The 14,758-nt window shown below is 32.4% G+C and overlaps 1 protein-coding gene across 2 annotated transcripts; it reads right to left on the reverse strand.

The window, feature by feature from the left end:
* Positions 1-3,330: 3,330 nt before the first annotated feature.
* Positions 3,331-13,586, reverse strand: LOC145004066 (uncharacterized). 2 transcript variants are annotated; one of them, XM_078962965.1, is made up of 7 exons: positions 13,161-13,586; positions 6,136-6,867; positions 5,932-6,054; positions 4,945-5,100; positions 4,737-4,850; positions 4,196-4,635; positions 3,331-4,119 (listed from the first exon to the last, which is right to left on the reverse strand). In XM_078962965.1, exons 1-7 carry the CDS (start codon positions 13,570-13,572, stop codon positions 3,469-3,471), a joined length of 2,628 nt encoding a protein of 875 aa, XP_078819091.1. In that variant the 5' UTR covers positions 13,573-13,586; the 3' UTR covers positions 3,331-3,468. The 2 variants fall into 2 exon arrangements, with proteins under 2 accessions (XP_078819091.1, XP_078819090.1); XM_078962964.1 differs by having other exon boundaries at positions 6,136-6,870.
* Between the last annotated feature and the right edge of the window lie 1,172 nt (positions 13,587-14,758).

Here is a 14,758-nt window from a genome sequence, read left to right on the forward strand (position 1 = left end):
ACTAATTTGGTCTCTCTCTCTCTCTCTTTCTCTCTCACACACACACACACATAACACTAAACCCAAATATCCAGCTACTGCTATAGCAAATCTCGATCCCTCCAGTTCGTATCTCACCGGCCGAAGGAAAAGACCGACCAACTTGACACCGACCACCACCTCCCTCCGCCCTCTTCTGTCGAGTCACTCCAGCAATCACCGATGCCACTTTTTCCCTCCTTTGTCTTCGCCGGTAGAAGACCAAACAAAAGCATCAGAGGCTACCGGAGCTCCTCCCTCCGCCACCCACTGCCTCTTTCCCATCGACAAACACCACCACCACCAACGATGGTGTTGCTGTTGCTGGGACCACCATGAAACCACCTCCCTCCTTGTTTTTTTCTGTTGATCGGAGCAACCCATTGGTAATCGTATTGCTTTTTTGAGAGATGAAGACTGGTAGAGAGACTGGGACAAATCAATTGAAACTTATCCTCCTTCAATCACCCGAACTTGTCGAAAAATAAAATGATTATGGATAATCGATTGAAGCTTCTCTATTATTTCTCAATCATAATCATCAAACCATTTTAATCCACATCTGCAATGTCTGTATTTACCCAAAATCAGAATCGTATCTCTCTGTCGATCAAACGCCTCAAATCTCTAACATTTTTCTTCAATTTCACTTCGCCGGCGGCCGACCTCCTTCTTCCAACTTAAGCCGCTGCTAATATCTGCTCTCTTGTAATCTATTTTAGATTTTCTGCATTAATCTTTGTGAGCATATGTATGTATGAACTGATTTCATAATCCAAATTATGATTCTGCCAAATTTCTAAACGTGTTTTCGATTTCTGACTTGATTTCCACCGTATCTCTATCTAGTTCGATTTTAGAAAACCTAATTCAACTTAGTTTGACGAGTTTTGGTGTGTGTTCAATCTCGGGTGTAGTAAATCGTGTTTGTTGCTACAATACCATCGAAAGGGATCGCAAGCAACATCTTCTTTCTTTCTTCTTTTCCTGATTCGTTATGAAGCATGAAGGAGTCGATTTTTCTGGCGGTTCAAGCCTTCAATCGGGGTTGTGGGGGTTGAGAAGGGTAGCAACAGCCGGAGAGGGTGATGGATCATAAGGAAGAGAGAGAGAGAGAGAGAGAGAGAGAGAGAGAGAGAGGTGGGCCCTTTTTTATTTTTTTAATTGTTAAAATAAATAAATAAATATTAAAATTTAAGAATAATGAAAGAAAAATGAAAAATAAATACCCCAAGGGTATTATAGTCATTTCAGTTTTTGGAGGGACCATTTTCACATACAAACCACTCCAAAAGGACTACGAAACCAAAAAAGTCACTGTTTGGACTAAAACCCCAAAATTTTGCATACCACAGGGACCATTTTTGCAATTTTGTCTATTATAAATATAGTAAACTCATTCTCTTCTTGCCTATATTCTTATATTTATTAGATACAAATAACATTTAACACAAAAATGTTACTTAGGCCTTTAAACGAACAAGAAGAATACAAACGATGGTTGTTTATATTGGTTCATTTAATTTAGCCAAATAAACAAACAAACACGAACGGATAAACAAATAAGTTTTCTTATTCATGTTCGTTTGTTTAACAAATTATATTGTTCATGTTTGTTCGTTTATGTTCATGAACATACTAAATGAACGGAGATAAACAAATATAAGACAAAATTGTAAAAATAGTCCTTGTGGTTGTTAAAATTCAACAGTTTTGGTCCTAGAATGTTTGTTGGTGTATCAGTGGTCCAATTTCAGATCGTTTTAGAGATTTTGGTCCCTATGCACTTGAAAAGACTATTCTACCCCTTATATTTGTTATTATTATTATTATTATTATTATTATTATTATTATTATATATATATATATATATTATTGTTTTAATTAATTAAAAATAAAAGAAGGGGTCACCCTTATCTTTCTTTCTTTCTATACGACCTACTCCTACCACTGTTCACCCTCTTATACGGATAAATCATCATCAATATATTCCATCACCACCTCCCTCTCCTATCGCCACACTAAATCTAAGTTGCTGCCTTCAGAGATATGATCCTTAGAATGCAGTTATTGTTGGAGTGAAAGTTTTCATTTCGGAGCTAGGGTTAGGAGTCGAAAACGATGCCCACTTACACCACCACCCCTCTCCTCTAGCCCATTTCTTTCTTAATGTCACTACCAATGAATTTGTCGCCCCTGATCTCCAATACACCTCCTTCTTTATCCACCCTAAAACTTTGACATTTCTCCTTCTAAAACTTTGACATTTCTATGATGGGGTTACATTAAAGAGGAGGTAGCGATGATGAAGGTGGGTTGGCAGAGCTAAGGTGGGTTGGCAGATGTAAGCAAAGATTTCAGAATGAAGGTTAATGATCATCGATGACGATGAGGTTCAATCTGATGTCGTTGTCAATGAGGTTCATATTGATATCGATGGTCTGGTGTTGGCAGTGGTCAGATCTTCAAACGTTGGCTGCTCCATGTAAGGGTTTTTTGGGGATGAAGAACATAGCAACAGGTGGAGAGGGGTGATTGTATACGGGAGGATAAAAGGGGCGATTGGTTTTTTAATTAGAATAATTAGATAATAAATGAATGAAATTAAAAAAGAATTATTTAAGGGTAAATTTGTCATTTTAGGTGGAGTATGGATCAATACCACAAATAAATGGCAACCATAGGGACCAAAATCACTAAAAAGATCTGAAATTTGACTACTGATGCACCACCAAACGTTTTTGGATCAAAATCGTAGAATTTTAACAACCGTATGGATCATTTTTGCAATTTTGTCCAAATATAATTGAACATACATGCACATTAAGAAATGTATAATTATATAGTAATGCAATCAAACATAATTGAACATAAAATAAACCTAAATGAACAAACATAAACAAATGTAAACAAATAATATATTTGAACGAACTAGACCATTGTTTATGTTTATTCATTTAACTAAAAAAATTAGAATTTATGTTCATGTTCGTTCATTTATAGAATAAACGAACATAAACAAACATTCCATCGAACGGTTCATGAACTATTCATTAAACGTTCGGTTTTTTTACAGCGCTAATGTTAGTAACAGAGAAAATAACTAATAGTTTATATAAGTACTATAATATAAGTCACCCGATTAGCTAGGAGTGTTAAAATCAGGAACAATCATATACCTTTTTAAAAAGGGTCCTAAAACCGTTGAACAGATAAATATTGAACATTAAAAGTTATTTCGGACTTGGATACTCTAGCACATGAAAAAAGAAAAACTCATCACAATAAATTCAAGAGGTTGAAGGCACGTGTAATATATGAAAACACCTATATTAAACTTCAATGTAATTTTTGTTCTCACTATGAATATGAAATAATTTATGATTATTTTACACAACATATATTTGGGAAAATGCAGAAAAATACGTAACTTCAAGATGTGGACTCATTTCACCTGCCAAAAAACAGGCGGATGTCATCAGGATTAAATCTATGGCTGTTTTTGTTGGTTTGCTTTTCGAAGATGTGCCCGTATGTAGACCGCAAGAGATCTACAATCAGGGGGATTTGAAGAGTAGCAAAAGATGAAATCGGGAGGAAAGCTAATACACCTATCGGAGCAAGCATCCATAGCTTTTTATGACAAAAGACAATGAACAAGGTCGTGCTGAAGGCCACAATCATGGCAGTTGTTGATATCATTAACGTGCAAAGACCAATAATCAATCGTCTTGGTAAACTCACCAAAAAATCTTGCTCAGAAAAACGTCCTGTGAGGATGGACTGGAACATTAGTAATGCTGTAGTGGATGCAAATAGTGAGATTGCATCTGATACAGCAAAGATCGTGAAAGTAATATCTTTTGTAAACACAGGGATGCCTGTGTCTTGCTTGCTTCCACCTGGTACTGTGATTGCTGCTGCAAATACGATTGTGGTAATCAGTGCTGCAGTGATGCTGCATGATTCTGCTACGGTTTTCATCCACTTCTCTCCTTCCTTCACCAGATTTTCATGTTCCTTAGTGAATACCATATCAGGTGTCTCCATAAAAATGTTTTCTTTGGTAATGTATGCTGGAAAAACGAGTTGCGCCACTTCCTATAAAATTAATTTAACTCATTTATGCCATTAACAACATAAATAATAACTCCCTAAAATTTGATTGAGGGTGTACCTCACGCCATTGAAGCTCTCTTTGTAGTTGTAATGCTGCACCAGTTCTAAGTTTTAGTTTATGGGAAGGAGCTAATCTTCCAACCAAGTGCAACATATTGTTCTTAGAAGAATCTTCCATCATTCTATAAACACTCTTTCGCTCCCCAAGGATATCGATAAGGTTGTAGATTTTTTCTGAACGATGTATTACCGCTAACTGGATGATGTCATACCCACTTTTATCTTTGTATCGAATTGCTCCAGGGGATCTCATTAAAATCTCATCAACAACCTCATAAGCATCTTGACGTGCTGCTTCAAGAACTGGTCTGGCGTATAAGCGAGGATGATCTGTATCAGGGAGCTCTAACTTGTCTATTTTAGCACATACCAATTTTAGAACTTCTTTTGCTTCTTCCCATTCCTTCCTTTTCTTCTCGATATGCTTAATGGGTGCAACTAAAATTTAGATAATAATCAATTAAAAAATATCAAATTTATAGCATAAATTATATCTCGAAATCAATCGGCATAAGTGGATTAACTCTATATACTCTTACCTAGTCTTTTTGAAAACTTCCACAACGAAAAATAATACATAGAGAATGTAAAATAAACCATCGTCACGAGTAGGAGAATAAAGTTTAAGATCCAAAATAGCGCCAATAATGGAACTACAAAAGCACAAATGTTTATTAGGGAATTACAATTCTGAATTTAAATATATAATTAGTTCTTGAATTGTATACACATGTTGTCAATACTCACCCATTATTAAGATCAGTGCTACCAGTTGCAAAATATTCATAATAATGTTGTCAGGCATACCCCAGATGATTTCCATTAGGACATCGTAGAATTCTACTAATACATAAAACAAATCCTTAGCTCTCTTGACTATCCTTTCATAATTATCCTGCGGACCTGAAAGAGAAAAAGCATATTCAATTAAACATGCTTCCTTATAAGGAAAGTGAAACATTGTAGAACGTATAAACTAGATATAATTGTATTAGAATAATATAGTTACTGGATGGTAGAACAATTTTATTCTATGAGAATACTAAAAGAATAAGTTGTTTATATTAAAAATATCATAAAAATGCATTAAAAAAATACTTAGAACCTAAACCTATATATATATATATATATATATATATATATATATATATATATATATATATATATATATATATATATATATATATATATATATATATATATATATATATATAGACACACATTTAGTAGATAAAACAAAAACATTTTTAAAATGCAAAATAATTGAAAGTTTTCAAAAAAAAAATCCAATATTATTTTCGGAATATATATTTTCCAAAAAAAAATACAAAAATATAATAAATACAAAAAAAATACATTTTTTACATAATTTAGAACATTCTAAAAATCATATTAGAAATGTACAGTGTAATATTCTATTAGAATATTTTACGTATTTTAAAAAAAATGGTAATTTTTTTTTACGTAAATAAGGTTTCGAAAGTAATAATTAACTTTTTTTTTTAAAATTTTTCTTTTTATTTTGCATTTTAAAATTATTTTTGGATTTGGTCTCACGGTCTCACAAAATTAGTATAGTGTCAAATGAACATGAACATATATATATATATATATATATATATATATATATATATATATATATATATATATATATATATATATATATATATAAACTCGTACAAACTTAAAAACGAATAACAAAAAGAAACTATGTCTAGGATATTACAAACTTACTTGGATATATAAGTGTTTCCCAATAGTCTAGCTCACTTGGAAAGGTCTTAGCTATTGCCATCAGGACATGATCGTTCTCCACAGCAAATTTAGGATACTTATTGATTAAATACGTTGCTAAATCTGCAGGCATATTCAGACGACTATAATCAAATATGCATGTTTTATTATCATCGTAAATATGTGATTTTTTTGGCTACTCACCATATTCCTTTGCAGAAACAGCGTTAACAAGAAGGTCGACGCCTTTTGTTACACCTAAACGAGATGACTTTTTCTTAGTTTTTCCATAATCGTTGGCGGCTTTCAACAAATATTCAATGGTATCAAGATGCATATTTTCATATGCTTTATCCAAAGGTGTTTCACCTCTATTGTCTGATATTTCCAACAAACGTTTTTCTTTTCTCATTAAGAGATCTGCCCCACGTGTGTTACCAACGATTGCAGCGATGTGAAGGGCTGTGCTTCCATCATCATTTTTCATGGTAGGTAAATCTTCACCTTTCAAGAATGATAACATCTCATTGACAAAAGAGTTGTGACCGATCCCAACCGCTATATGAAGCATCGAGTTGCCATCACTGTTGATTGCCTCTTTGATTACATTCTTGTCTTCTTTTATTATGGATTCCACTTCACCCCAACTCCCTTCCGTAATAGCTTGACGCAAATTTTTGTTGCGTAGGATCTTTTTGGCTTCTATTTTTGGGTCTTCTTCACGTTTGTCTTCTGTTTTTTGGTCTTCACCTTTTCTTTCTGTTAATTGCCTCGGTAAAATCTGACCCATTATCTTCTTTTTATAGTTTACTACTTTGCCCTTGATTTTCGTTTTCATAGATGTCGACACTGCTGTGTCTTCTGTTTCTTCTGTTGTTCTTTTTATCGGAACCACGTCTTCATCTTCATCTTGATCTTCAGTCTCTGTTTCTGTTTCTGCTGAAAACATATATATTTCTTCTGTTATTATTTCGAATTAAACTTTGTCTATGTCGTTTGTTTCCGGTTTCCTTTCTAGTTTCGTTTGAAATAAATATATATGGTTATTTTTTTAAATGAAATTTTCTAAGATGTGCTAACATGTGCCTAAGGTACACCTACAAACATTAACTATTGATAAATATTATCATAATTAAATATAGTTACTAAAATTAACAGTTTATATATATATATATATATATATATATATATATATATATATATATATATATATATATATATATATATATATATATAGACACACACTACTAGAAAACATTGCGTTTTCCTACGGAATATTTCCGTAGCTAATTAGCTATGAAATTGCTACGGATTAGCTACAGAATGGGATGTCTTAGTTTAGTAAAAGAATAGTTACGGATGCAGGTCCGTAGCTATTCCGTAGCTAACTAGCTACAGAATAGCTACAAATAGCTACAAATGCAAAATCTGTAGCTATTCCATAGCTAATTAGCTACGGAATGGGTACGGAATACATACGGATATTAATTACCTACGGATTAACTATGGAGTATGCTTTCCGTTAGAATTCCGTAGCTAATCTGTAGCTAAGTAGCTACAGATTAGCTACGGATTTTTCTTATTTTCAATTTTTCGGGCACAAAAAGTTGTTTTTTTCGCTTCGTTTTTTTCACACCTCTATTTTATATGATTATCTTTATTTTCACCAACTTGTAGCTATTAATATCGTTCATAAAGTTGTGTGCCCCTTCGGGATCAAGTACTCGTTTCAAAGTTTAACATTGTAATGCATATACTTTTCACCAACTTGTGATGAATTATGTTTGTATATGTATATTTATATATATATGAATGAGTTGTGGTATATATGTACATGTATATGTATATGTATACGTGTTTGTGAAATGTATGAGTACGTATTCATAAGCATTATAGTGTTAAACCATTAAACAAACAATGGATCCCTTATGTGCACACGACTTTATAAATGATATTAATAGCTATAAATTGGTAAAAATATAGATAATCATGTATAATGGAGGTGTGAAAAAAACGGAGCGAAAAAAACGAAGTTTGGTGCCCGAAAAATAAAAAATAAGAAAAACCCGTAGCTAATTAGCTACAATTTTTTTTTTTTTAATTTTTTTATTTTCGATTTTTTGGGCACCAAACGTTGTTTTTTTCACTTCGTTTTTTTTTCACACCTCTACTATACATGATTATCTATATTTTCACCAACTTGTATTAATATCGTTCATAAAGTCATGTGCCCCTTCGGGATCAAATATTCGTTTCACAGTTTAACATTGTAATGCCTATACTTTTCACCATCTTGTGATGGATTATGTTTGTATATGTATACTTATATACATGAATGAGTTGTGGTATATGTGTACGTGTATATGTGTATGTATACGTGTTTGTGAGATGTATGTGTACGTATTCATAAGCATTATAGTGTAAAACCATTAAATGAGCAATGGATCCCATATGTGCACACGACTTTATAAATGATATTAATAGCTATAAGTTGGTGGAAATATAGATAATAATGTATAATAGATGTGTGAAAAAAACAGAGGAAAAAAAACGAAGTTTGGTACCCGAAAAAACGAAAATAAGAAAAATCCGTAGCTAATTAGCTACGGAATTCTAACGAAAAGCATATTCCGTAGCTAATTAAAAAATGCATCAGAAATCCAATTTTAGAAAGTTGACCCTTTTTAGAAAGTTAACTATTCGTGTCTTAAATATGTAAGAAAATGTATCCAAAAAAATAATAATAATAAGACTCGAATAATAATAATAATAATAATAATAATAATAATAATAATAATAATAATAATAATAATAATGGAAATGGAAATGGTGAAAAGCAAATGTAGACAAAGTAGGTAAGGATGTGACATCCTAGCTAATTGGTAGTGTCGTTGGTTATATGCGGAGTCGCCTTGAGTTCGAGTCTTACCCCACCCTTTTTTTCATATTTTTTTGGCCTTCTCCAATTTAGGGTTTCATTTTTTTTGGCCGCCTCTGCCTCCATTAATCGGGCTTAAATGCCGATTTTTTTAATATCCCGTTCATTTCCTTCATTTCGTTTCCCTCTTCTTTATCACTCGGACGGTCGCACCTCCTACTCACACCCTCGCCTTCGATCTTCTCTTTCACTCGCTGTCATTTTCTTACCGGAGTTTGTTCTTTCTGCCGCCGCTGGAGTTACGTCGCTGTCATATCTTTGCCGTCGTCGGCAACTCCTTCCCGTCGTTGTCATCTACTTGTTATCGCCATCATCATCAATCTTTCAAGTATGTTTTTTTTGTTTAATTTCACTTAGGTTTTCGTTTTGGATTAGGATTCATTTATCGTCGTCACTAATTGCTTTGTTTGTTTTGAGTGTTTCTGGATGTCGGCTTCATGCATGATTAGTTTTTTTTAGGTTCATTTATAGCAATGCAAGTCAGGGGACTTGAGATTCAGCAAAAAAAATCTCTTTTTGTTCTCTTCTTACTGTGAAGATTTCGAGTGCAAGCTTAGAGTAGGTCTAAGTGTATCTGATTTTTGGTTCAATTTGATAATATAATCCAGCAAATGATTGATTTTCAGTTTGGGTAACTTGCTTCTTGATTATTGGTAGTAGAGTAGAATGAGGCTTGGCTAGAAAATGGTTTATGTAATCATTGCTTCTTTATAATTGGCTTTTTGATTATTGATTTTTTGTTTTTTTTTGTTTTTTTGTTTTTTTTGTTTTTTTTGTTTTTTTTGTTTTTTTTTGATATTGTGATTATGTTTGAGCAGGGGCTAATCAGTTAATCGGCACAATAGAATGAAGCTTGACTTTTTTGAAGGTTAACATAATCTCCTTGTTATTATTATGGTTTTAAAGTTATGGATTAAAGTTAAGTTGTATGTTGTTTTATAGATTAAATTGATATTAAACAAAAATACATTGCAATTATGGATTTAAAGTTAAGTGTATTGCTATAATTATAAACTAAAATACATTGTTATAATAAACTAAAGTACATTGTTATTATTGTTTAAGTATTGAATTGTGTTACTATTTTTTAGGTTGATAGGTTGTGTGTGCAAGTTTCTACCATGGAACAACAAATGGAAATGGTTGAGGATGATGGATATGTCTTGAAATTAATCCTGTGGTCCCCCGATAATCCACCCGAGGATGATTGATAGGTATTTTGAACCAATTGAATTTGTAATTGATATTGTTTGTTTGTTTTGCTAGTGCTTAGTTTGTATGGTATTTGGAATAATTGATTTTGTAAACACTTGGTATTGTTTGTGTATTGTTAGTGCTTATTTTTGTATGGTGTTTTGGACAATTGAATGGAATGTATCGAACTTGGTATTAGGGATGTTTTTTGGTGTATTTTATATGATATTTGGGACAAATGTGAATTGAATGTGGTATTTGAAAAAAATTGAAAATTTTTAAATTTTTAATTTTTTTATTTAAATAAAACGATGTTAGCTACGGAATATCTACAGATTTCCGTAGATATTTAGTTTCGTAGCTATTCAGTAGCTATTTGAATCCGTAGCTATTCCGTAGCTATTTAGTTTCGTAGCTATTCCATTCCGTAACTATTCCGTAGGAAATCCGTAACTATTTATTTGCGTAGCTATTCCGTAGCTTTTTTGTAGTGATTCTGTAGCTAATCCGTAGCTATAATTTAGCCACGGGCCATTATGCTACAACAAATTTTCTAGTAGTGATATATATATATATATATATATATATATATATATATATATATATATATATATATATATATATATATATATATATATATATATATATATGCCCTTACCACCAAAAACTTCTTTTTGAATCTCAATTAAATGTGTAATCATAAGAAACTTCCTTAAACATATTTAATTATAGGAGTTTTACAAAAACTGTAAGGAATTGAACTTACTAATTTAACTCATGATAAGAATTAGATAAATTAGACAAAATTTCAAGAAAAGTCCTTGTGGTATGTCCAAAAATGTTACTTTGGTCCAAACAAGTTTGGTCTAGTATCAATAGTTCAAAAGTTTTCATTTTGCTGCGGTTTTGGTCCAAAACTTTTTAAAAAATTCTCAAAATTAACGAATTTGCCCTTTTCTATTTGTTTTTTACTTTTCCTTTTGTTATTAAATTATTTTCTAACTAAAAAGATATAAAAAATAAAAAGAAAATATTTCTCTCTCTCTCTCTCTCTCTCACGTGATTGTGTTCTTCCCCAAAACACACATACACAAATACTGATTTTGATCAAGACCATTTCGATCGAATCATTTACGAAACTATCTATTCATCTCATCCATCTGAATCGAATCATTAATCAAACCTTTTCGACCAGCCTTCACACCTTCGATAAACACATCCAGTTCAACCAAATCGAAATCTATTTCAAGAAAATTCGAAACTCGTCAAGTAATTACCTCCGAAAATAACCAAACCTTCATGATTCTTGTAGAGAACATTTATCGGAGTCGACTTGTTTAGTGTCTTCCAAGAAAGGATTCTTTTCCATTTTGATACAACTACATCTCATTCAAGTTTCTTCCCTTAAAGGTTCTATATCATGTGCCTTTTAAAATCCTCGGAGACGAAGTAAAAGGTTATTTAGACACGAAATACTTGTGTGAGTCTGGAAACCTTCGAATATTAAGAAGAAATAAGGAAACCTTCGTATCTCACTCAAGTTCCTCGTAGATGAAACTTTCCTTCACATCTTCTCTGTTTTGCCCATTTTAGATGAATATTTAGAAATTAGGTTAGATTTTCAAGATAAAGGTGAAAAATCTTGATCAAAATAGAAATTTGGGTTTGATTGGGGAAGAAAGATAGGGATGAAGGAAGGAGGTGGGGGAGGTGGCGATAGGGTGGTTTATAGTGACGTGAAAGTGGGTGATCAACAAGAAATCAAGAACAGAAGTGAGGAGCTGTGGATGTTTACAGTGACGCTACCTCACTGGTGGTTGTGGGCGGCGACTGATAACGACGAACTTGTCTTCTTAGGAACATATTGTGCTTCATCAAGATGGTTACTGGAGTAATGGAGCTTCATCAGTATGTGTGTATGTGTGTTTTGGGGAAGAGCACAATCACGTAAGAGAGAGAGAGAGAGAGAGAGAGAGAGAGAGAGAGAGAGAGAGAGAGAGAGAGAGAGAGAGAGAGAGAGAGATTTTTTATTGTTTTAGTTAGAAAGTAATTTAATAACAAAAAGAAAAGCAAAAACAAATGGAAAGGGCTAAATTCGTTATTTTTAAACGTTTTTGGACCAAAACCGCAGCAAAATGAAAACTTTTGGACTGTGATGCTAGTCCAAGCTAAATGTAACATTTTTGGACATAACACACGGACATTTCTTGCAATTTTGTCGATAAATTAACATGTTTAAGGAAACAACTTTAGATGACTACCTTTATTATTATCTATCTAGTTGTAAAATAAGATATTCTTTTTGGTAAAGGTATCATATCAGATCATGTTAAAGCATCACCTTAGTGCTAAGACTAGTTTAATTATACTTTTTAAGATAGAATTACAAATTTTATATGTACTTTATACGAAATCCCAAGCAGACATGTTGTAGTTAGTTGTTTGCAGTTGGACTTAATATTAATATGCAAATATATTAAGTCTACGTGATTGAAAATGTAAAATGGTAAGCATAGCCCTACATCAATATAAATCAAAACCAATAGAACAGCAAACTTATACGAGTATGCAAGTTGTGTTTATAAAAGATGATGCAAGTACTGTGATTAAAAGCATGAATTCATTATGCACGCCCTAAGTGGATGCATACATTTACTTGTAAGAATAGTTAGTCAAAGGTTCATATGGATGGACTAAGAAATAAACATATTAATTACTACTTGTGTTTTATGCACCTTAAGAGATATATATTTATGGATGGACCAAGGTAAGTGAATATTAATAGATGTTATTAATACATATAATTAAGGTTTACATTTATTCATACAGGAGAAGTAATTAACTAGCATTCATATTTTCATTATAATGTTCAACAAACTTGACAACTACTAAAATTTTGTTTATCTAACAAGATGCTAAAGTGCTTCGTAATTGTATATCGAACATGTGCACCAAATTGATCATGGTGTGGAAATTGTAATTTTAAAAGCCTATCCATGCATGTGAAACAACCTATCAAACTATAAGTTCATATTAAGAAGGGCTGATTGTTAAAAATGTTGTGAATTTTAGTTTAGAATTAATAGCCAGAGAATACCTTTTTGAGGACTTATTATAGTGGGATCATAGAAGTAACTTAGTTTGTTCCAAACATCTTTGGCTGAATCAAGATCGACAACAATGTCAAGTAGCTCTTTGCTAATTGAACCGAAAATCCATCCTTTTACAAGGCTGTCAAATCGGTTCTTGAGGTCTGGGCTCAAAGCTCCTGGTTCATATACAATGGCGTGCACATTGTAACTCTTCAGGAGGCAACACATCTGCTTCTCCCATAGACGGTAATTGTGCTCACTGGAAAGTTTCACTGAAATGAAGTTAGAAACATTTGCATTTAATGCATATAAGTACTCGTAGTCTTGTATTTGTGATCGTGCAGAAGCATCAGAAGAAGAAGAAGAAGAAGGAGGAGGAAGAGGAGGAGGAGGAGGAGGGTTTGATGGGCTTGCCATTTGAATGGAGAAGAGGTATGTGTGGGTTGCATGTTGATGAACTTCGTCTTCATGGTTTATATATAGTGAGTATAGCAGGGTTAAATATTATATTCGATACGTGAATTAATTAGTCTCGGCTTTATCTTTTTTTTTTTTTTTTTCTTTCACTTTTTTTTTCCCTAAAGATATTCCTACGTACGTACATAAACAGAGGAGGGCATTACTAATTAATTTGTTTAATTTTTTTTTACAACGGCAGAGCATATACCGGTCAAAAAATAGACCCAGCAGGGAATTAGAGACAGAATATAATGTTTACCCCCGCTTTACAGTCTACTAAGCTGCACTAGTCCATCTAATAATCCTGGAAAGTAATCGCTAATTACCACCAATAAATACTATATCTAAGAGCATCCATACTCCATTCAAGTCATGGAGAGTTGAATAGATGGAGAGTTGAATAGGGTGCTAAGTAGAGAGAATGTATATTTTCAAATCAATTTTTAAAAAGAAAATAAATTTGCATTAGAAATCCATCCATTCAACTGTCAATGAACATTGAATTTTATACTCTCTCTTGTATATTATATTGAAATATATTAATTGTGGATGCCCTAACATACCAAGATCGAACAAGTATTTTTTTTTGTTATTCTTTTTTAAGGGGAGGGACATATGGTTTCTCACAGGAAGATATCTTCGATGTATTCCATAGTATTCGCATTAGGTCCACTCCACTTTATCTTTTTTCACTCACTCTTTTCTTTTGTTCATGAACGTGAATAACGATGGGTATTCATTTTTATATTTAAAATTTAAAAACAAAACTGTAAACTTGGTTGTGTGGTTTGTAAAAAATATAGTCTCTAAAAGATTTTGAACATGCGTGAAGATCCAAAATAAAACAAATTATATATCTTGCTTTTGTTCCTGAAATAGTTAAAAATATAATTTTCTCCATTTTAATATATATATATATATATATATATATATATATATATATATATATATATATATATATATATATATATATATATATATATATAACACTTACTTTACAAATTAAATAGTTTAAAAAAGTCTCTCTCTCTCTCTCTCTCTCTCTCTCTCTCTCTCTCTCTCTCTCTCTCTCTCTCTCTCTCTCTCTCTCTCTCTCTCTCTCTCTCTCTCTCTCTCTCTCTCTCTCTCTCTCTCTCTAACGCAT

This window comes from Lactuca saligna, chromosome 7 (assembly GCF_052625555.1).
Source record: "Lactuca saligna cultivar CGN05327 chromosome 7, ASM5262555v1, whole genome shotgun sequence".
Taxonomy (NCBI): domain Eukaryota; kingdom Viridiplantae; phylum Streptophyta; class Magnoliopsida; order Asterales; family Asteraceae; genus Lactuca; species Lactuca saligna.